A 23,689-nucleotide genomic window follows, 5' to 3' on the forward strand; every position below is an offset into this window, starting at 1 on the left:
CAGGCTGCTGAGTTTTGGGGAGCCAGTCTGAAGGCAGAAAGAAGCGTCATTAGTTTTAGAACATCACTCTTTGCACAATGAGAATGTTAAGCAACAGGCATCTGTAGATTTATAAATGCTTTACACACAATCCGCAATCTCAGGAACTACCTTTTACTGTGGAATGTTTGGAAAAAGAACAAGGCAGTAGCTTTCCAGGTCAAAAGTGAGGATCATTCCCCCTTCCCTCTAACTCAAGACTGAAACACAGAGTGTTCATACTGACCAATAGTTTCAAGAGCATGCATAGAGCTAACCCAGATTGGGACTTGCCCATCATGGATCCATTCTCTTAAACATTGACCAACTATATTCTGCACATTATGTTATCAGCCACACCTGGATTAGGGTGGGTTTTTTCCCTTACCTGGTCTCTAGGAGTTAATCTTTCTTAGAAGATTTACTAAATCCTTGTCTGAGTTTTGCTCCAGAAGTAGGGTCGGTAGCTAATCCTATGCAAACATAAACAGATTTGTTATTATGTCAAAGCAGAACATTCCCAAGGGTGGGGGGAATGATTATGAAATCTCCATCTTGAATTCCAAAGCCTTTTTTTTTCTTTTTCTTTTTTTTTTTTTTTGGTATCAATACCCACTTTCCAACCTTAGACGAGTAATAAGGAAAATGGGGCCTGTCTCAGGCGCTTCTCCCCACTGTCCCCTAGCCCTTTGTTTTCCTATGAACTTTGGACTGCCACCTTAGGGGACTTGCCATTTATACAATATGACCTCGGCATCCCTTCCCACCCCTTCCTGAGCTTTCAAAATGTACCCAGAATATTTCATGTCTTCACAGTTCTTTGCCAGCTCTCAGTTAGGGTTTGCTAAGCCTTATGGAAGCACAGGATACCTTCCCTCACAGAGGCTATTCATATCTTTGAACTTGTGACAGAAGTACTGTTCTATGCCTCTGTGCCCTGCAGAACGGCTAGGTATCGACATGCAGAATCTGAGCACAGCATACTGTAGTCTGGGTTTGACCACATGGTATGAGACAGGATTTTCAGAGCAATCATTCCTTATAAAAAGAAACAGATCCTGGTATCTTAGAGGCATCCTTTCTAATTATTCAGTGTTTTATAAAGAAGTAGCAGTAAGGAAATTATGAATCAAACAATCAGAGAATACAGAATAGAAGAAGCTTTCAGTGTTAGTTTTACCCAAGGACATATAAAACTTTTGCCAAAGAATCAGAAACTGATGCTATGATCCTCACTACATTTGCTACAGAATCAGCTATGTAAGAAGGGGTATACAAGAAGGGGTATACAGGGTATACAAGAAGGGGTATACAGTGCAGGTAAGATGCTTAACTTAATAAACCTAATAACCTAATAAAAACCCACTGACTCCAGAGGCAGGGGCAGGGGGAAGCAGAGTCCACAGCAACAAAGCTGAACAATTCAATTTTACTAACTATGAAGCAACATAGGTGTAGATTCCAGAATTACATTTTCTCAGCAACTTTGGTCTCTATATAAAGGTGCTGGGGAAGGAATGTGGTGATGGCCCCTCTTCACGCACCAGTTGCTCTGACACAAAAGCCTTGAGAAAACAGCCACCAGTAACTGCTTGCTGACTGAAAGTCATAAACTCTTTTCCCATCTGAACATCAGAATCTTTGTGGGAATGCAAGAGGAGCCACTTTTTTTTTCTGAAACTATTTCCTAATGTTATCTATAGCCTTGACATTTGTATTCTTGGACCCGATTTTCCCAAAGCAGATGGAGCTTGGGGAAAAGCCCTGCTGCTTCCTATTAAGTTGCTTGTCCAGATTGCTTAATCCTCATCTGGAAAACAGGGATATGAACATACACTGACCTGCTCATATTAGTATGAGGATTAAATGGCTTTGTCCATGGAGTGCTTGGAAGAGTGCGTAATGTAAGTGGGGCCACTGTCCATGAACTGGGGACTTATTTAATACAGCAAAAATGCAGAAGCAATCTACCTGCTCAATATTGGGAAAATAGCCAAGGGAGTTGCAATGTATTCCTGATATGATACTGTTTTCAAAGAGATTCTTTTACTATAGGGAAATAGTCAAAATGCATTAAGTGCCCCCAAAACAAAAATGTTCCTAGAAGGAAAACCAGAGAGGATGATATGAATAGAAATAAGTTAGGAAAAAAAGGTCAAAGTGAACAGTGCTTAGGGTGGCAGCATCACGAATGATTTTTAATTTTCTTTATAACTTTCCCTCCATTTCCTAATATCTTTTACAGTAAGCTAGAATTTCTTACATAATTCTTAAAATGCTATTTCTCAAAATAAATTTTGGCAGGCTCTCTTAAAATGGCCAGAAACAAAAAGTTTCTAGGTCATCATAATTGCCTGACTCACACAGATGTGCCTGACGCAGAGTGACAGAGGATGGGACAGCAGCATTGACAACAAATGATGCTTTGTTAAGCGTCTCTGCCCTCCCTGCTCACATGCAGGTCTTCCATTTCAACTTTAGTTTCTCTTTACACCACAACTTTTTCCTGTGCTTTGGCCAAACAAACTGTATGTTCCTAGAGTGTGGCCTCACATTCACATTCTCCATCTTTGTTCATTCTTCAATTTTTCTTGTCAAAATCTAGCTTATCCTGAAATCCATCCACTTCCACAGAGCCTCCCCTCTCTGAGACTGCTACCTCAGTCATGAAGCCTCCTGGGCAACACTGAGCTCAACATCGAGCAATGTCCCTTAGGACGTTTCCATCTCATCATTAAATATTAGGCGCCATTACTGACAGTTCCCCTAGATTTTTAAGGCTCCATAGGCAGAGGAAACAATCCTGCCTGGTAACTGTTGGAGGGAGGACTCCTCTTGAGCACCTGGGTTAATGATTTACCAATTTCACATGCTACCATGTGCTCACATGTTAGACTTGCCTTCTCAAGAGACCCTGGGATAAAGAAGGCCTGTGACTTACACACATGTACCTTCCCGACTGAGAATTTAGAGCTATTATCCATGGGAGGTGCTACATGCTTACTTTGCTAAAGAGAATTGAAAAACAAAATCCAGAGTTTGGGAGGTTGCTATGGCTGAGATATGGTGGGGATGTGACTCCCCCCTTCCCAAGTGTTCTGGTGTTGGAAGCTGGATCCCCAGTGTGGCAATGTTAAGAAGCCGTGGGACCTTTACAAGGTGGAGTCTAAAGGGGAGGTCATTAGGGGTATCATCCTAGGAAGGGGTTAAGTAGTTCTCACGGAACCTCAGTTCCTGTGAGAGTGAGCTGTTTACAAAGGAGCAAGTCTGGCCCTACCCTCTATTTCACTTCCTTCCTCCTCATGCCATATCTCCCTCTCGCATATGTATCTGCCACTGTGATGACATCCACTGGGGTCCTCACCAGTATCAATGTCATCCATGTTGTTTGGACTTTCAGCCTCAGAACTGTGAGACAATAACTCTCTTTATAATGTATCCAGCTTGAAGTATTTTATTATAATAATGGAAAAATAGACTAATATGGACATTAACTACCAGCTGGCTGAAAGACAACAATTTAATTTATGTGACACCAAAAATGACCATGTGATTAAAAAGGAGAGTAACACAAAGTAAACTACTGATTGTCCATTTAGAAATAGCAAAGCCCAATAACAATTTTAAAAAGATTTTGTCTTTGTTTTGTGCTGTTATAACAAAATAGGAAGACTGGGAAATTTATAAAGAAAAGATGTTTATTTCTTAAAGTTCTGGAAGCTGGAAAGTCCAAGCTGAAGGGGCCCTCAGGTATCTATCTGAAGAAGATCTTCTTCATTATGTCATCCCATGGCAGACAGTAAAAGGGAAAAGAGCATGCACCCAAAAGAGGGGAAAAGAGACAGAGCTTCATGACCAAAATACCTCTCAAATATTCTGCCTCTAAACACCAAAGCACTGGAGACTTTGGAGGTTGCATTCAATCCATAGCATTTTGCCCCAGCACCCTAAATCAATATCCTCCTTCCATGCAAAACATAGCCATTCTGTTCCAATAGCCCCCAAATCTTAACTCATTTCAGCTTCTAACTTAAAAGTTCAAAGTTCAGAATATCATTGAGATCAGATATGGGTGAGTCTCAAAGCATGATTCATCTGGAAAGCAAATTTCCTTCCAGCTGTGAGATTATAAAATTAAACAAATTATCTACTTCTGAAATACTTAGGATGGACATCCCACTACAAAAGGGAGAAATAAGAAGAAAGGGATAACTGCTTCCCAATAGTCCAAAACCCAAGAGGGAAAACAATATGAAATCTTGAGACCTAGAATAATCTCTTTGGGCCTCATGTCCACATGATGGACAAATTGGAAAAAGAGTAAGGTCTGGGCCCCTGAGGTCTCAGGTACTACCTCCTTCCCTGGTGGAGTTTTGCTGGGCTCGTTCACCCAGAAACTCTCATGGGCTGGAATCCCATGCCCCCAGCTTTCCCAGGCTGGACTTACTTGCTGGTGGCCCTACAGCTCTGTGGTCTCAAACCACAGGAGATCCTCATGTTACATCCTATTCACACACCAGAAAAAGGAACACGTGTGACTGACTCATGCCCAGACCAGGTCACATTAGTGAATTACTTGAGGGTCTTCTCTTTGTATTGAGCCATGGATATTTAGGTTTTTTCCTTGGGAACTATCCAAGGCTCCCCCCCCCCAAAAAAAAAACTTGAGATTGCCCAAGGCACATGACTTCTATCTCTGCTCTATTAGCTCTATAACCCTTTTCGTAGCTCAGACTTAGGCATAACCCATTGGGAATTGGACAGCCCACCTCCTATCTATTTGGCAAAGAATATTCCATAGAAAACCTTTGATGTCCCCCATACAAATAAAGCAAGCGCGGGCTCCATTTTGCATTTTTTTTTTTTTTAGTGTGTAAGCTCGATCCCTAAGATCAGCTAGCCCAGTCCAGCCCCCACTTTTTTTTTTTTTAGTTGTTGATGGACATTTATTTATTTATTTTTATTTGTACGTGGTGCTGAGAATTGAACCCAGTGCCTCCCTCACATGCTAGGCAAGCGTTCTACCCAAGACGCAACCCCAGCCCCTCTTCCCCCCACTTTTAAAATTACTTTCTGTGTCCTGTGTTTTTTTTTTTTTTTACCACTCAACCTTTCTTAGCTTTTATTCCTCAGACAGCCCATTCCCACCACTTGTGGGGGATGTGGGCAGGAGTGAAAGGCAATCAGTGCTTTTCTCTAAGTCTATACACTCTAGAGAACCAGCTCCCATTGATGTGCATCTGTTTCCCCCAGCATAGCTCCAAACAACATGTAATTCCAGGGATTTTATTTCCAGGTAAGGCCCTAGGAAAGAAGAAATTACTGAAACATCTTAAGACTGAAAAGGGCGGGGGGAAGAGCTATCTCCTAAAGCTAAATTAACATGTCAACTATATTCAAATGTCAATAATTTAATGAGAAATAAGATTCCAACTTTCTCCCATATATTTTATTCCAGAAGGACTTGTTGTGTTAATAGAAGGCTTTATTTGGATTATGAGGATCTGCCATGGTTTAAATGTGTCTCCTGAGACTCCAGAACTGTAGGGCCACCAGCATACATTTCCAGCCTGGGAAAGCTGCAGCCATGAGACTGCATATGAGCCAGGACAATTCTAAACAATAGGGACAGAGTAGTGTATTAAAAACAAGACATAACAGACAAATCCCTGCTCTCTTAAAAATTAAAATTACATTCGTTTTTTTTTTTTTTTTTTTTTGGCAGGAGGGGAAAGAAAATGAAATATATATATATATATATTGAATATTAGAAACACTAAATGGTATGGACACAAAAACTACAATGGGAACTGGGGAGGCCTCTGTTACTTTTAAATACACAGGTTGGGGAAATCCCACTGGGAAAATGAAACTTCAGCACAGAATTGAAGCTGGTGAGCAGTGTAGATTGGTGGCACAGCAGAGGAAGCATCCAGGTATACTGTGGTAGGAGTATACATGCCTGTTTTGTTCAAGGATTAACAGAGGCCATGGCAGTTGGAGCAGGGTTGAGAAGAAAGAGTAGAAAGCAAGGTTAGACGGTATTACAGAAGCTAGTATATGCCATTTGAAGAAACTGGCCTTTAACCGAGCAAGAACACAGTGGTTATAAACTTCCAGTAACTAATCAAGAGCAAACATTCCATTTGCTTAGATCTGCTAATCTATTTTCTGATGTATCAGAATGATGTCATAATTTTCTGCTTCACATCACATGCTGACACAAGACTTGTGAGTCCTAATTTAGGGCCTTTTTCCTTATGCATTGCTGCCACTTTAAAGAAATTAATTTTCCAAGGGCAGAATTTCTTCCCTGATTTTCAACAGTACACTAACATTCTGTCTTTTCTTATTATCAACTCTCTCCAAGCTCAACAGATAAGAGATCAACGGTTCTAGACAAGTGGGGCTAGGGTCAGATTCAACTTTGCACACTGTCAAAGCGATCCAATCCTATTAAGCTTTGACTTCAAAATTAAAGGAGTGCTTTTCCCCCCTTTAAGCATTACCATATATTATCTGAAAATAAGAAATCATAACAAAAATTGTCTTTTCTGAAAGATACTAATCATTATACTTTAGAAAAAAAAAAGCATGTTAGTAAAAGTTTTACCAAACAAATCACATACAGATTGTTAATCATTTTTTTCTTAGTGAAAACCCAAATCCAGTTCATTGTTTCATTGTCACAGATCAGGAGAAAACTAATAATCTGTCAGAATTCTGGGAAAATGGCAGAGTAATAATCACCAGGAAATTTCCCTTCCCATCTAAATAACAACCACACTGGCAGAATCTGAGTGAGGTAACTATTTTGGGACTCTGAAGTCTATGAAGGCTTGCAACTTAGAGGAGAAGTCTTGGACAGTAAAGTGCAGTTATAATTTCATCAATTTCAACTTTTAACACAGTAGCAATTACACATCCTCCCCACCCCTTGCCATGTGGTAGACAGCTGTGCACATGTCCTTGAATCAATCTGCACTTGGCTTATGGGAGGCAGGGTGGGCGATAAGGATACTATTCTCCAAATATTAGAGATTTAGGTGCTGATCTTCTGTTCTGACAGCTGAATGTTGTTTCTGATCAAAGAGCTACACAAAAAGGCAGGTGGCCACTTTTGTTGCATATCCCACCCCACCCTGGCTGCAATCCTTTGGTCCTCTAGCTGAAGGGACACACTTACAGGGGACTTACAGAACCATGTTCACCCTCCTTAATTTTTGTCTTTTTTCCCTTCTGTGGAATTCGATATTTGAAACTAGCACATTCCAAACAACTGCATATACAGGAAAATTGGAAAGTGACTGCATATGCCCAGGGAATAGCCCAAGCTCAGAAAAGGCCTGAGAAGACCTACGTTTACATTTCAGAATGATTGTTTGCACAGTCAAACAATTAAAAGAAAAATAACAAAAATCATCAAACCCTGGGGAAGGGGGAACATCTAATTTCCAGGGTTATCACATTATTAGATTCAAATGTCCAGTTTTCAACAAGATCACAAGATGCAAGAAAAATAAGAAAGTAGGGCCATTCATGGGAGGAAAAAAATCTATAGAAACTGTCCCTAAAAAAAAGACCTGATGAAATCTGACCATAGTGGAGTACACCTGTAATTCCAGCAACTCAGGAGGCTGAGCTGGAGGACTACAAGTTTGAGACCAGCTTCCACAACTTAGTGAGACCCTGTCTTAAAATAAAAAATGGCTGGGGATATAGCTCAGTGGTAGAGCCCCCCTGAGTTCAATTCTTAGCATTATTAAAGACAAAAAAAAAATCTGATGACAGATCTTCTAGGGAGTCTAGCAACAAAGACTTAAACAACTGTCTTAAAGATGATCAAAGAACTAAGGAAGATGTGGAGAAAGTCAAGAAAACGATGTATGGAAAAAAAATGGAAATAACAATAAAGAGAGAATTCCTAAAAAGATACCAAAAATAAATTCTGGAAGTAAAAAATATAATTAAAACAAAAGAAGTTACTAGGGGGACTCAAGGACACAGTTGAACAGGCAGAAGACAAAGTCAATGAACCTAAAGATAAGACAATGGAAATTATGAAGTCAGAGGACGAGAAAGTAAAAAGATTGAAGAAATCAGAACAGAGCTTAAGGGATCTTGGGTTACCATCAAGCCAAACAACATATGTGCTATGGGAACACCAGAAAAAGAGAAAAGGGCAAGGAAAATGTTTCTTAAAAACAATGGCTGAAAACTTCCCAAATTTAATGAAAGTCACCATTATAAATGTTCAAGAAATACAGTGAACTCCAAAAGCAAGATAAACTCAACAAGAATCATACCAAGACATATTCAAAACTTCAAAAAACAAAGAATCTTGAAAGCAGCACGAGAAACGCAACTCATCACATATAAGGGATCCTCCATAACACCATCAGCAATTTTTTTCATCAGATACTTTGGAGGCCAGAAGAGAGTGGGCCCATATAGACAACGTGTAAGAAAAGCAGGTGGGGTGGGCATGGAAACCTCTGTCAACTAAGAATCCCATATCTGGATTAAAAAATCATGGAGAAATTAAGACATTTTTGTATAAACAAGAGCTAAGGGAGTTGTTAACATAAGATCTGCCTTGAAATAAATGTTCCAGGGAGTCCTGCAAGGTGAACTGAAAGGACTCTACACAGTAACTCAAACCTATAGAAAGAGATAAATGTAAATGGATTAAACCCTCCAATCAAAAGACAGAGTTTGGCACAATGGACAAAGCATGATTTAACTATAAGCTGTTTATAAGAGACTCACTCTAGATGCAAAGACACAAGTAAATTGAAAATGGAAGCATTATGATTTGGATGTAAGGTGTCCCTCTTATGTGTGAGACAATGCAAGAAGGTTTGGAGGAGAAATGATTAGGTTACAGCATTAAACTAATCAGTGAATTAATCCCTGATGGGTTAACTAGTGGTAACTGGAGTCAGGCGGGCTGTGACTTGAGAAACGGGTTCATTGGGGGTGTGACAATGGGGTATATATTTTGTATATGGATAGTGGAGTCTCTCTCTGCTTCCTGATCTCATGTGAATTGCTTCCCTCTGCCCCAATCTTTCACCATGATATCAGTCTCACCTCGAGCCCTGAGGAATGGAGCCAACCTTCTATGAACTAAGACTGCTAAAACCATGAGCCTCTAAATAAACTTTTCCTCCTAAAATTGTTCTAGTCAGATCTGTTAGTCATAGCAGCAAAAAAGCTGACTAAAACAGAGAAGATGGTAGAAGATATAATGTTGCAAAATAGCAATCAAAAAGAGTAAGAGTGACACACTAATATTGTATAAAACAGGATGTTATATATTAATAAAATGCTGAATACAGCAAGAAGATATTACAATTATGTACCTAATTATAGACCATCAAAATATATGAAGCGAAACTCAACAGAATTGGAGGAGAAATAAAATTTCGACAATTATAGAGACCTCAATTCTCTCAACAAAATCCCTGTCAGCAACTGGACAGGGATAAGAAACGGAGAATTTAAACAACACAATAAGCATACCAGATCTAACAGATATATACGAAACACTCTATTCAACAACAGCAGCATACACATTCTTCTCAAGTGCACACAAGACATTTTCCAGAATAGACCACATTAGGTCATAGGTTAAGTCTCCATAAATTAAAAGTGATATGTACCATACAGAGTGTTTTCTTTAACCCCAACAGGATGAAGTTTGAAGTCGATAACAGAAGTAAACTGAAATTAAACAAAACACTGTTAAAGAGCCAATGGATCAAATAAGAACTCACAAGAGAAATTATTAAATACTTAGAGATGGATGAAACTGAAAACACAACATATTAAAACTTGTGGGATACAGTGAGAGCAGTGCTAAAGGGAAATGTATAGCTAGAAATGCATACATTAAAAAAATAAGAAAGGGGCTGGGGATGTGGCTCAAGCGGTAGCGCGCTCGCCTGGCATGCGTGCGGCCCGGGTTCGATCCTCAGCACCACATACCAACAAAGATGTTGTGTCCGCCGAGAACTAATAAATAAATATTAAAATTCTCTCTCTCTCTCTCTCTCTCTCTCTCTCTCTCAAAAAAGAAAAAAAGAAGAAGAAAAAGCCTACAACCTAACTTTGCAACTTAATGAATGAGAAAAAAAAAAAAACAAAACAACTAACCTAAAGCTAGAGGAAGGAAGCAGATAATAAACATTAAGGGAGAGATAAAATTGAGAACACAAAAATAAGGAAAATAAAATCAGTAAAAATCAAAAGTTGCTTCTTTGGAAAGACCAAGAAATCAACAAGCCATTAGCTACATGGATTAAGAAAAAAAGGGAAGGTTCCAATTACTAAAGTTAGAAATGAAACTGGGGATATTACTACCCTATTCTACAGAATAAAAAGAATTTCATGAGAATACTATGAACAATAATATTGCAACAAGTTTGACCTTGATGAAATGGACAAATTCCTAAAAATGCAAAACCTACTATGACTAAATTATGAAGAAATAAAAAAATATGAACAGACATAACTAGCAAGGAGATATATCAGGAATCAAAAAACTGTTGATAAACAAAATCTGGACCTGATGGTGTTAGTGGTAAACTCTACTGAACATTTAAAACACAATTAACACTGATTCTTCTCAAAGTGTTCCCCCCACCAAAAAAAAAAAATAATAATCCTAATTCACTCCATCAGTCTAGAATTGCAAACTAAATTCAGCACCATATAAAAAGAATTATACAACAGGACCAAGTATGATTTATTCTTAAAATACAAAGATAGATGTATGAAATCAATGTAGTATACCTTAATAAAATGGAGAAGAAAAACTACATTTTCGTATCAACTAATGCAGAAAAAGCATTTACAAAACTCAGAATCCTTTCATGATTATAAAAACCACTCGACAAACCAAGAATAGAAGGAAATAACCCTAACACTCTAAAAATCTACAAATGAAAAACACACAGAATATTTTCTTTCAATATAGAAAAAGAATTTTTTAGCCAGAACAATTAGTCAAGTAAAATAAACAAACACCCAAATTGGAAAGGAAGTAGTAAAATTGTCTCTTTACAGATGCAGTGGTATGTAGAAAACCCTAAGATTTTATCAGAAAAAAAGTTGTAACTAATAAATCCATCAATGTAGCAGTATACAAAGTTAACACACATTAGTTCCTTTTCTAGATACTAACAATGGACAATTTGAAAAGGACATTATGAAAACTTCGAGTAGCATCAAAAGAATAAACTACCAATTCCAATGATATGAAAATTTGTACAATAAAACTATACAAGCCGGCTAAAAGAAATTAAAGACACAAGTAAATTGATACATATCCCATGATTATGGATTGGAAGATTTATTATTGCCAACATGCTAATGCTACCTCTCAAGCAATCTACAGATTTAATGCAATTCCTGTCAAAATTCTAATAATCTTTTTTCACAAACAGGAAAGTCTGTCTTAAAACTCATATAGGGTTTCAAGAGACCCTGATATATCCCAAACAACCTTGGTTATATCTTGTAGAGCTCACATTTTCTGAAGTAAATACTACCGTAATCAAGATAATGTGGTACTGGCAAAAAAGACACCAATAAACCAATAAAATAAAGAATCTAGAAATAACTTGCATATATGGTTCAAATGATTGTGACAAGAGTGCCAAGACCATTTGATGGACAGGGGACAGTCTTTTAAACAAATGGAAAATTGGATATCCACATGCAAAAGAATGGAGTAGAACCTTTAGCTAGAACAATATACAAAAATCAACTCAAAATGGGTCAAAAGTCTAAACATAGAACACACAACTATGAAACTTAGGAGAAAATATAGGGGTAAATCTCCAAGATCTTGGATTAGACAATGATTTCTTGAACATGGCACCAAAAGTGCAGGCAACCAAAGAAAAAATAGACAATTTTTAAAAATTTGAATCTAAAGACAGTATCAACAGAGTAAAAAGGCAATTCACAGAATGGAAGAAAATATTTGTAACTCAAGCATCTGATAAAGGTAAAATCCAGAGTATTAGAAAATTCCTAAAGCTGAGCAACAAAAAACAAGCAACTAATGAAAAAATGGGCAAGAGCCTAGAATGGACATTTCTCAAATGAATATCTACAAATCACCAACAAGCCCTTGAAAAGATTCTTAGCAATCCAGATCATTAAAGAAATGCAAAAATAAAACTACAATGAGATACCACTTCATATCCATTAGGGCAGCTACTATTAAAAACAACAACAACTACAAAAAAAAAAAAATAACAAGTGCTGGTGAGGATATCGAGAAAATGGAATCCTTGTGCAGTGTTGGTTGAAAACTGAAATGATATAGCTGCTGGAAAACATTATTGTGGTTCTCTAAAAAAAACAAAAACATCCAGGCATGATGGTGCACCCTCCATAATCCCAGGAATTGGGATAAGGCAGAAGGATCACAAGTTCAAGGCTAGCCTCAGCAACTTAGGCCCCAAGCAATTTAGCAAGATCCTCTCTCTAAACAAACAACAAACTAAAAAAAGCCTGTGAATATCTCTATGGTAAAGCACCCCCAAGTTCAATCCCCAGCAGTATAAAAAAAATGTATACCTCAACTCAATTTTTAATCCATGTGGACTTTTAAAGTCCTTAAGGAATTTAAAACTAATAACAAAACTTTCCATGCTGCTACTTTTTTTACTGTGTGACAGTAAATTCTTATTCTAGTTCTGAGAATACCTTCAAAATATGACTTCTGATCAGGGGTGCCACTATGGCCATGAAATTATCCATCCTGCCTTGGAAGTACATGTTGACCATGGAGAAGGCTGCCACATTTATTAATGCAGCTTAAATGGAGAGGGGATAACATGGTATATACCCTCATCCAGCCTGCTGGTTACCAGCTGTGTGCCTCAGAAAACTAACTTACCCTCTTCAAACCTCCTTTTCCCATTCTACAAAACGCTGAGTGAATTAAGTGAAAACACATTGGGAGGACGAAGGGAAATGGGCTGGCACAAACTCAGTACTGTCATGGTGGCCAGGCTGTGCAGCTACTTTGATGAAATGACTTATTTCTAGAAAGAAAATCCTCTATTTTTAACACAGCACCTGACATGCCATCTATTCTCAATGTTTTCAGTTTTTAGAGACTGGAAGAACAATAGTTGTAGACTCCAATTGCTGCAAGGGGATTGGACTTTGTACATTGTCATAAGTTGTGTAATCCTGATAAATTAAGAAATATTCCCTCTTGGCAAATAAGCTTTAACCTCAAACAAACCCACACATCTTTTGTATCCAAAAGCAACACTGGATGTCCTGTTAGCTTTTGCCAACTATGGAGGAATCCCAAAGCCAATGAGGGCCCTCTCTGACCCCATCACTGGAAAGCTAAAGTAAACACTCTGACTTACCTGACCTGGTTGGGACTCCATTTGTGGTATCCAGGGCCCTGTTCTGCAGCAAAGCTCCCACAGCACTGGTAACAGTTGGTTCTTTTTTGGGACTCACCTGAGCCCTGCCCTAGAGAGAGGGAGGGAGAGACGGAGAGCACAGTTCTATAACCACAGGTACCAAATGCCAGAGGCTGTGTCCTTTAACTCATCTGCAGGAACTCCCTGCATCCAGGTAAGGGAACAAGCACACCCTACACCTCAGCTTGGATCCTATCCTTTTTTTAAAAAAAAAATTTATTTGTAGACAGACACAATGACTTTATTATTTATCCTTTTTATGTGGTGCTGAGGATTGAATCGAGTGCCTCACACATGCAAGGCGAGTGCTCTACCACTGAGCCATAATCCTAGCCTGGATCGTGTCCTTCTTGTAGGTGCTCAAAGCCACATTTGGGTTTGGAGTTTTCATTCCATAATCAAGCCCTTGTGGTTGTTGGTGGTAAGCTTATTCTATAAAATCAGGTGTATGGAGACGTAAGAAACTACTAAATGTCAATAAGAACATAGTTATGGAACATCATGTTTTTTCATTCCACTTGAAAATAATTTTGTTTTCTAACATGAATAGAGACGAAGAACAGAGATGGGCAGGCAGCAAATGTTTTAAGCATGGCATTCCAACACCCCCAGCCATATCTATACCTGCAGAGCAGCCACAGAAAGGTTAGATGAACACAAAATAAGAACCCAAACATCCCTGATGAGCTCCTCTTTATCTCACAACTGATGCACCTCCCGGTCCCATAGAAACTACAGTAGAAAGATGACCCGCTACTCAGAGTGTTCTCACCCAGGCAAGGACGGCCGTGAGTTGGTAGCAGGTAGCTCAACCCCATCCAAACCAAAGAAAGCAATTCTTAGAGGTCCATATTGGTCTCTTTTGGTTAAGGGTATGACACATTTTAAAGATGATTATGTTTAAAATAAAAACACATTGCTGCTGTGCCGTTAACAGCCCTTCAAAACTGAAACATCCCCTCCCCCTTCTTGTCCCATTTCTGAATAAGCTTCACTATTAGGCAAGGCCACAAGTAGTGACGCTGGCATAAGGGAAGCAGACACTGCCATTCAGATAGACTGGAAAGCAAGCAAAGGAATGCAGAAAGCAAGCAAGCTTTCTGCTGTGTTCCCAGTCACCCCGCTTAGCTCTGGAAAATAAGGAGAGGAACAGGGCCAAGTCACTGGTTACACTCAGGACAGCCAGCTGGCTTTCTTCAGGAATAAAAACCACTTCCGTTCACCACTTCTCTGTGCCTTCTTTGGTCTCACTAATGCCAACTGACCTCGTGGACTGGTTAGAAGAATCACTTGCAGAAATGTTACTAGCCCTCTACTGCTTTACAAGGCGGAGGGGGAGTTCACACTTACACACTGTTCCAAGTGTAGGTTGAACTCAAGCCCAAAGCAGTTACAGCCCTCCCAGATTGGGTGCCAACCCTAAGGAGAGGAAAGGGCTCCTGCAGAGAGGAAGGGTAGAGGAACCCTGGATGAACACACTGATCTCGGCTGTCTATAATCCTCCTGCAACTCAGCAAGGCTCCCAGGCTCAAGCCCATTGTACAGATGGGAGTGAGTCTCAGAATTTACCTACAAACAATGGACTGCAGAACTGAGGTCAAACCCTGAGTACTGACTGCAGAGTCCTGGCTCTTTCAACACTGCACTACTCTCCCGGCTCCCTCATCTGTAAGGGCTGAGTCTCTAAAATTGTGTTTATGACCACCAGTTCATGCACCCCCGCCCACGGCAACACACCACAAACCCTCCCGCTCCTGTGCTCCTTTAGCTAGATTGTTTAGGTTGAGCATCCCTAACCCCCAAATCTGCCATCTGAAAAGCTCAAAAATCAGGAAGTTTTGAGCACCAATATAAAAACCACCACAAGTGGAAAATTCCACATCTGACCTCATACGATGTGCCAGTCTAAACACAGACATGTGAAAAATACCTTCAGGCTCTGTGAGATGAATATGAGCATATATGAATTGTGAATTAGATTTAGGGGTCCCCCCAAGATATCTCATTGTGTGTATGCAAATACGCCCCCCAAGTTTAAAAACCATAAAAAACCTGAAACACTTCTGGTCCTAGTCATCTCGGATAAGGGGTACTCAACCTGTATTATGAACAGAAGCCCACTTTTACACTAGAACCCAATCAGCAATAAATCCACCCTGGCCCCCATCATCCCCCTTCGTTCTCTTAATCCAGACCCTGATTTTTCCCATTGCTGTGGCTCCTTCCTGGTCTCCCACAATCTGTCTTGGACAGTAATTGCAAGAATAACCTTTCTAAAAAGCCAGTTGTATGTCACATTAATTTCCACTGTTCAACTAGTCTACCTATGGGATGATGCATGAGGCCACTAGTAGACAACCAGATGGAAAGCCAAGAAAACCAGTTTGCAGAGAGGAGGCAGAAGCACAGCAAGAGGGAGCACTGGGACGGACAGTGGGAAGGAGGACTTCCTAGGTACCCCAGGATTTCCAGTTCCTGGTTTTGGGCCCTGGGCCTTGCTGTCCTCAGATTTTAATGCCTCTGTTTGCTCAGTCCTCTTGTTCCCTAGTCCGAACTGGCTTGAATTAAAGTCCTTCTAGATCAGCTGTCCACGTTGCCTGTGCCATCCTGTCATTTCCCCACAGACTTTGGGTGGCATCTCAGGCCAGACATTTTTTGCACCCTGTCCTTCCCCCCCCCCTCCAATTCTGAGCTGGGGAGCTCATTTTGACACTTAAAAGATAATGTTTGCTTACCTTCGAAAATGCCCAGGAATCCCAGGGGCATCTCCTCCACAGCCCTCTTACATACATCGGTAAAAACACTCTTGTATTGTTTCTAAGCCCCCTACTTTGAATTACAAATATCTGATCAACAGTACCTGGCATGGTGTCTGGTATACAGCTGATATTGAGCCACTCCCTGATAGATGAGGATAGAGAGCCCAGAATCATAGTCTATGGAATACACTAGTGTTGGAAATTGTCCCATCCCCATGAGATACAGGATTTAATGGAAAGCTTTCTAAACATGTTATCTGCTCTTAAAGTATTCAGACCAACTTAATATGTCTCTTGCTGGCTGACTCGAGTTTGTGAAACTACTGGTTTCCATGCTGCACTGTGATTTAGGACCTTTGATGTGTATGGAGCTGTGTGCTGACTCCAATTGTGAGGTTATAATGGTATTGTTGTCCAGCTCAGGTTGTCATTTAACCTATTTGTATGTATTTGTAACAGCTGCTTCCATTCACATACTTTAACTTGCTGGTTCTGTGGCCTTAAACAAAAGGCTGAAGATATCTCTCCTCTACAGATCAGAATATAAACTTACAGAGCATCTTCCTGTGATTCTCCACCCATGCCCCCAGGCCACTTCCACTCAGTTCTATTCTGGGTGGTTTAGGCTGATAATCTCCAACAGATAAATAGGGGTTTAGCATAATGCTACATAAACACATTTTATATATTCCAGTCTTTATCCTAAGAAGCTTTGAGCACTTTAGAAATATTTTTTTCCACAATACCCCAAGGTATTGCTGGCTAGAAAGCATGCCTTCCAAAAGAAGAAACACCCAGGGGGATGAGTGACAGTAATCAGATCTCTTGATCCTTACACTTCTTAGAATGGGTATTTGAGGTTCTTGCAAATTCTACCTGCTTGCCCCAGGCATGCAAGGACACAAAGCCAACACCTGGGGAGAGATATTTACCTGAGCTCTGGATGCCAATTTGGCTGCTGTCTGAGCTGGATCAAAGACTTTTCGAGAAGACTGATCCTTGCAGAAATTTATATGTCGCGTGGCTGCAGTTTCATTAAACCTCCTCATACAATATGGGCACTGAATATAATCTGAATGTAGAGATAGAAGCAAGTGGTAATTAATGTTTCAAAAACACTTATGGAATGGACTATATGGAATAAATAGAATGTGAACTCTGCTCCAACAAGAAAGGACAAGGTCCCCAACTTTGGCTTGAGATAGCCTATTCCAGAAAGGGAAGACTTGAAAGGGTTCAAATTAAAAAAAAAAAAAGAAAGAAAGAAAGAAAGAAAAAACATAATAGGGAAAGTTTTTACTAGTGAGGCACTCATTTCAATAAGAATGTGCCCTTAAAATGTTTATAAGATATCTCTTGTAGACAAAAGATTAATTATACTCAGGGACTTCCCAATTAAACAAATTATTTAGTGAATCCTTGTTTAAAATATAGCAGCCCTGGAATCACAGAATGTTAGTATTAATGGTACAGAAGGGCACAAAAGATTCACAAAAAGCCCAGACTCTGGTACTGGGTGAGACAGAGGTCACAAAGAAATTATGGAGTTTCAGAGGGAGATGAGATTTAGTTTTAAAATGTGGGCTTGGGGGATGGGGTTAGCAGAAAGACACACTGTTTTTGCAGCGGCTAGATTTTTTACTAAACTAAGAGAGGAAGCAAACAATATATTCAAGAAAGAATATGGTGAAAGGATAAAAGGTGGCCAGGGTGTAAAAACAGAAAGAAGAAGAGGGGTGAAAACAGCCTTGGCTTCTGTGCTGCAAGACCCTGGCAACTCCTGGCAACCCAGGTAGGTCCTTCTGCGGTTCTGAGAAACACCTTTTTTATCTGATTTTTTTTCTTTCATTTGTAACTATTGCACATGATTAGCTAGAGAAATGGGAGGTGAGAAAGACTCAAGATCTTTTTGGAATGTGGGGCTGTGCATCGCAAAGCGGGGAGGTCAGGGTCAACTCCTCTCCAAAGCCTGCAGGGATTAGGGTTTGCTTTGTTTTGATTTAGGCACCTTTAAGGGATAACAAAGGGGATATGTATGACATAAAAGAAGAATTTCCCCTCAAAGAGGGTCAACCCAAACTCAGGAGAGAAATTCAGATTGGCACAAAGTCAAAATTCCTACATGAGTGGTTGGCTATTTAATGCAGTGCTGTCTTCAAGGTTAAGAGCTTTTTGTAAGCAGTTTGGGGAGTTTTCTATTTGAACAAATCATTTCCTAAAACTGAATACTCCCCTAAAGTATAAGAATCATTTAGAAACGATCTAGGAGTGTTACTCTTTATCCCACATGAAAGAAGGCAGCACCTAATCCTTAATCTAATACTTACTGAACACCTACTATGTGCCAGGCACTGTTTTATATGTGGGGATACAACAAAGGAATAAGCATTCTGATATAGAAACAAAAATAGGAAAATTTCACATGGTGATAAATGCCTTAAAAAAAATAAAATGAAACAGGACAGCAGTGGGATTGATGAAGACCTTAAGCTCTGGAGCCTGCCTAACTGGTTTGGAGCCTGAGTTCTTCACTTACTGTGTGTATGAACTTGGGGGTGTTACTCAACCTCCTTAAGCCTCCATTTCCTCAGCACATACATATCGTGTATTTCATCAGGTTATTGTGAAAGTTAACTGATAATCCACATGAGGGAGGGCTGGCATAGAAGGAGGGTTGGATCATGCTGAGTGTTTTATAAATGACAGCTATTGCCATAGGGAATACAGGTCCAGCAAGGCTGGGTTTCCAACCACCAAATAAGAGTACAACTGTTTAGGGAAAAACTAACATAGAAAGTACCATCATCATTCAGAACTCACGATGTTGTAGAAAACCCATCTAGAACTTGGTGCTTCAGTTGGTGGTTATTTCTTTGGTTTTACCAGCTAGAAACTCAAGTCTTATGTCAGAAATGCTGCTACCATAAAACCCTGCTTGGGTCAGGCAGAGACAATGACCATGGCAGTGCAGGGCTGCTCTCATATTCCTATTTGTCTGTTCCTCCATTGACACCCTCTACGTGTATGGCGCCATATGCCACCGTGCAATCAACAAGACTGAAGTGCATTTCCTGCCCCCCAAAAATCTCAGAGACGATGAGACAAAGACACAATTACCACTTGGTGGGATGAGCTGTGGGAGGAGGGAGCACCAGGCCCTCTGTAGTCCACAAGAAGGACGTGAAGTCCAGTCATAAGAGTGGGCAGGGACTGCCAGTTGCATTTATGTTGAATGTCAAATATTTTGAGAATGGGAAAGTATTTTTCTAATGCAGTCATTTAAACACGGAGTGATTGAGTTACATACATGTTCTATCCTCATCTCAACTGGAATCACTTCTTTTCCTCCATCAATTATGCTTTTGTAAAAATCACTGTCCTGTATCTTTCAAAAGATAATGTTTTAAAGAGTCAGATTACATATGGCTTGTTATGAGAAATGTGGTGGCCAGATTACATATCAAATTAAAGTAGAAAACAAATATCATTTTAAAATGTAAACATTATATTGAGACCACTATGTACTCATATAAAATGGTGACCAAATGTCACAGGCCTCACAGAATAACTCTAACCATGAATATTATACATCACTGTCCCTATAAAGTGTCACAATATCCTGGAAATTTGAATCATTGGCAGATTTAGTTGATCAGTAAAAACTAGAATAAATAAATATATGCCATGAGAAAACATGATAATAGGGAATAAGTCTGGAAAAAAAGGAAATTACTTGCAAACTCATGTGTATTAGGCCATATTATATATAATTCTGGTTGTGTGTATGTGTTAAATTTTTTAGTAACTAAGCTTGAGTATTGGGCTAACGTAAAATCTCTGTACAATTAAAATACTCAAATTGTAACGAAAATGTGTGATTGTATATAATCATTTTATTTGTTGCATAAAATTATAGTTAAGTGTAAGGAAGTAATTATAAAAGCTATTTTGGCATAAAATTGAAAAAGGAAGAAAAATAAGTTGAACTTGTAATGAGGTCTTGCAAAGGGATTTTTTTTTTTTTTTGGAGAAACACTAATCCCTGCATTTTAGATCCAACTTGATAATGAAAAAAATTTCCACAGCAAAACATCTGATATGGTTTCACTTATACAATTAAAAAACCATAAGGTAGTCATCAACTGTAGCTTCTGATCTTAAAATGAAGCTATTTCTCATAAAAGATTTTTTTTTTCCATGAAGCTTGTTACCAAAGTACTTGTTTATTCCTGAAATTGATTTTTCTACCAAACAGCTTAAGACGACACATTATGTTAAGCTACATTTTCAAAGAACACAGCAAAAGTGAAGCAATTGTGAAGACTATTTTCTGGAGTAGAAGTTCAGATGATTTTTACATTATGATTACACTGTGGCTTCTTTCGTACTTTTTCAAATGAACCTTTTGAGAAATAATTTACACACAGGCTCATACTGAGAAAAGTAGATAGTTCAATGAGTTTTGACAAACACACAAATTTGTATATCCAATTTTCATTAGCCCTCAAAGTTCCCTCAGGGCCCATTTCAGAAATATTTCGCCAAACCTAGTCTCAGGCAATCAAAGAGATTCATTTTCCTGTCACAATAGATAAGTCTTATTTGTTCTATAATTTCATATAACGGAACATCCATGCTTCTGCATGTACAGTAGCACTTCCTTCTTACTGTTGAGAAGTGTTCCATTTTGTAAATAATGTACAATTTATCTATTCACATTCATTTTCAGTTGTTCCCAGTTTATGCTCTATGGATAAACCTTTGAACCTTCATGTACAAATCTTTTTATGGATATATTTTTGCATAAATAACTAGAAATGGACTTGCTGTATGGGTTTTTGGTTAGGAAAATACTACTAGTGTTCAGTGGTTGCACTATTTTACACTTCTGTCAGCTGTGCATGAAGCTTTGGTTGCTCCACATCCCAGCCAGCGCTTGAATTGTGTCTTTAATTTTAGCCATTCAAGTGGGCGTGCTGTTGTATCTCATCATATTTTTCCTTTATTTTTCCCACAGCAAAATGATGTTGAGTATCTCTTCATGAGTTTATGGGTTATTATTTCCTGATGTATCTGTTCAAACACCTCTCCTGTCCTTTTCTCATTAGGTTGTCTCATTATTGTGTTGTAAGAGTTCTTCATATGTTCTTGAGGTGAGCCCTTTATCAGATATATGTGTTATAAATATTTGCTCCCAGTTTGTAGCTTGCCTTTCCATTGTCTTAACAGTGTGTCTCATAACTGAAAATTTTAATTTTGGTGCGGCCCAATTTACAAAATTCCTTTTTTCTTTTTTTAAAAAAAAGTACATTTTGTGTCCTGGTTAAGAAATCTTTGTTGACAAATTTTTGGAGTTTTCTTTAATTGAACTTTTAGAGTTGTAACATTTAGGTCAACGATCCACTTTGAGTTAATTTTTATATACTGCATAAGAATCAGGGTTCATTTTTCCTTATGGATATCCAGTTATTCCAGTATCATTTGTTGATAAGACTATCCTTTTCCTCATTTAATTACTTTGGCATCTTTGAAAATTATCAACAGCCTGCAGATTTGGAGGAATACTATGTCTAGATTTTTTTTTAAATGTATTCTTTTTAGATATGCATAACAGTATAGTTTAGCATATTATACATGCATGGGGTATAACATTCTAATTAAGCTACTATTCTTGTGGTTGTACATGATGTGGAGATTCACTGGTCATGTATTCATATATGAGCATTAGAAAGCTGTGACCAATTCATTCTGTTCCCATCCCCATCCCTTTTCCTTCATTCCCTTTTGTCTAAACCAATGAACTTCTATTCTTCTTCCCACCTCAGCCCTTATCGTGTGTTAGCATCTTCATATCAGAGAGAACATTAGACCTTTGGTTTTTCTGGGATTGGCTTATTTCACTTAAGCATGAGAGTCTCCAGGTCCATTCATTTACCAACAAGAGTCCTAAAGTCATTTTTTTTAAAACAGTTCAGTAATATTTCATTGTTTATATATATTACATTTTCTTTATGTATTCATCTATTGAAGGGCACCTAGGTTGATTTCTTAGCTTAGCTATTGTGAATAGAGCTGCTATAAACATTTATGTGGCTGCATCACTGTAGTATGCTGATTTTAAGTCCTTGCGTAAATACCAATGAGTGGGATAACTGGTCAAATGGGGTTTCCAGTACTAGTTTTCTGAGGAGTCTCCATACTGCTTTCTAGAAGGGTTGCAGCAATTTGCAGTTCCATCAGCAATGTATGAGTGTACCTTTTTACCCACATCCTCACCAACATTATTATTACTTTTATTCTTGATAATTGTCATTCTGACTAGAGTGACGTGAAATCTCAGTGTAGTTTTAATTTGCATTACTCTAATTGCTAGAGATGATGAACATTTTTTTCATATATATGTTGATCAATTGTATTTCTTCTTCTGTGAAGTATTTGTTCAGTTCCTTAGACCATTTATTGATTGGGTTATTTTTTTGGTGTTAAGTTTTTTTGAGTTCTTCATATATCCTGGAGATTAATGCTCCATCTGAGGTATAAGTGGCACAAATTTTCTTGCATTCTGTAGGCTCTGTTTTCATGTTCTTGATTGTTTCCTTTGCTGTGGAGAAGCTTTTTAATTTGATACCATCCCACTTGATTTTACTTTTTGCACTCTAGGAGTCTTGTTGAGGAAGTTGGTTCTTAAGCTGACATGATGGAAGGTTGGGCCCAGTGTCTTCTGTCTTCTATTCTATTCCACTGGTCTTCAGGTCTGTTTTTATACCAATACTATGATGTGGTATACACATAAACACATGCACACACACACACACATATTTAGTTGAAGATGAACACAATACCTTTTTAAATTTTTTTATGTGGTGCAAAGGATAGAATCCAGGGCCTCACATGTGCAAGGCTCCACTACTGAGCCCTAGCCCCAGACCCACCATACCATTTTTATTATTATAGCTCTGTAGTATCATTTAAGGTCTAGTATTATGATGCCTCCTACTTCATCTTTCTCACTAAGGATTGCTTTGGCTATTCTGGTCCTCTTATTTCTCCAAATGAATTTTGTGATGCTTTTTTATTTCTATGAAGAATGTCATTGGAATTTTAATAGGAATTACATTAAATCTGTGTAGTGCTTTTGGTGGTATGGCCATTTTGACAACATTAATTCTGCCTATCCAAGAACATGGGAGAGCTTTCCATCTTCTAAGATCTTCTTCAAGTTCTTTCTTTAGGGTTCTGTAATTTTCATTATAGAACTCTTTCACTTCTTTTGTTAGATTGAATCCCAAGTTTGTTTGTTGTTGTTGGTTTTTTTTTTTTTTGAGGCTAATGTGAATGGGATAATTTTTCTAATTTCTCTTTCAGTTGATTCATCATTTGTGTATAGGAATATTTTATATATTGCTACTTTGCTGGATTTGTTTATGAGTTTTGGAAGTTTTCTGGTGG

At 38.6% G+C, this 23,689-nt stretch overlaps 1 protein-coding gene across 1 annotated transcript in view; it reads right to left on the minus strand.

Annotated features, from left to right (window-relative positions):
- Positions 1 to 420: 420 nt before the first annotated feature.
- The window catches only part of Zc2hc1b (zinc finger C2HC-type containing 1B), a 44,986-nt gene continuing 21,717 nt past the window's right edge, over positions 421 to 23,689 (minus strand). The window contains exons 5-7 of the mRNA XM_026397610.2: positions 17,173 to 17,312; positions 13,422 to 13,530; positions 421 to 491 (exon numbers count right to left, since the gene is read on the minus strand). Coding sequence (XP_026253395.1) covers positions 421 to 491; positions 13,422 to 13,530; positions 17,173 to 17,312 — 320 coding nt within the window. The remainder of the gene's footprint in view (positions 492 to 13,421; positions 13,531 to 17,172; positions 17,313 to 23,689) is intronic.

The sequence above is a fragment of the Urocitellus parryii genome, chromosome 8, assembly GCF_045843805.1.
Source record: "Urocitellus parryii isolate mUroPar1 chromosome 8, mUroPar1.hap1, whole genome shotgun sequence".
Taxonomy (NCBI): Eukaryota; Metazoa; Chordata; class Mammalia; order Rodentia; family Sciuridae; genus Urocitellus; species Urocitellus parryii.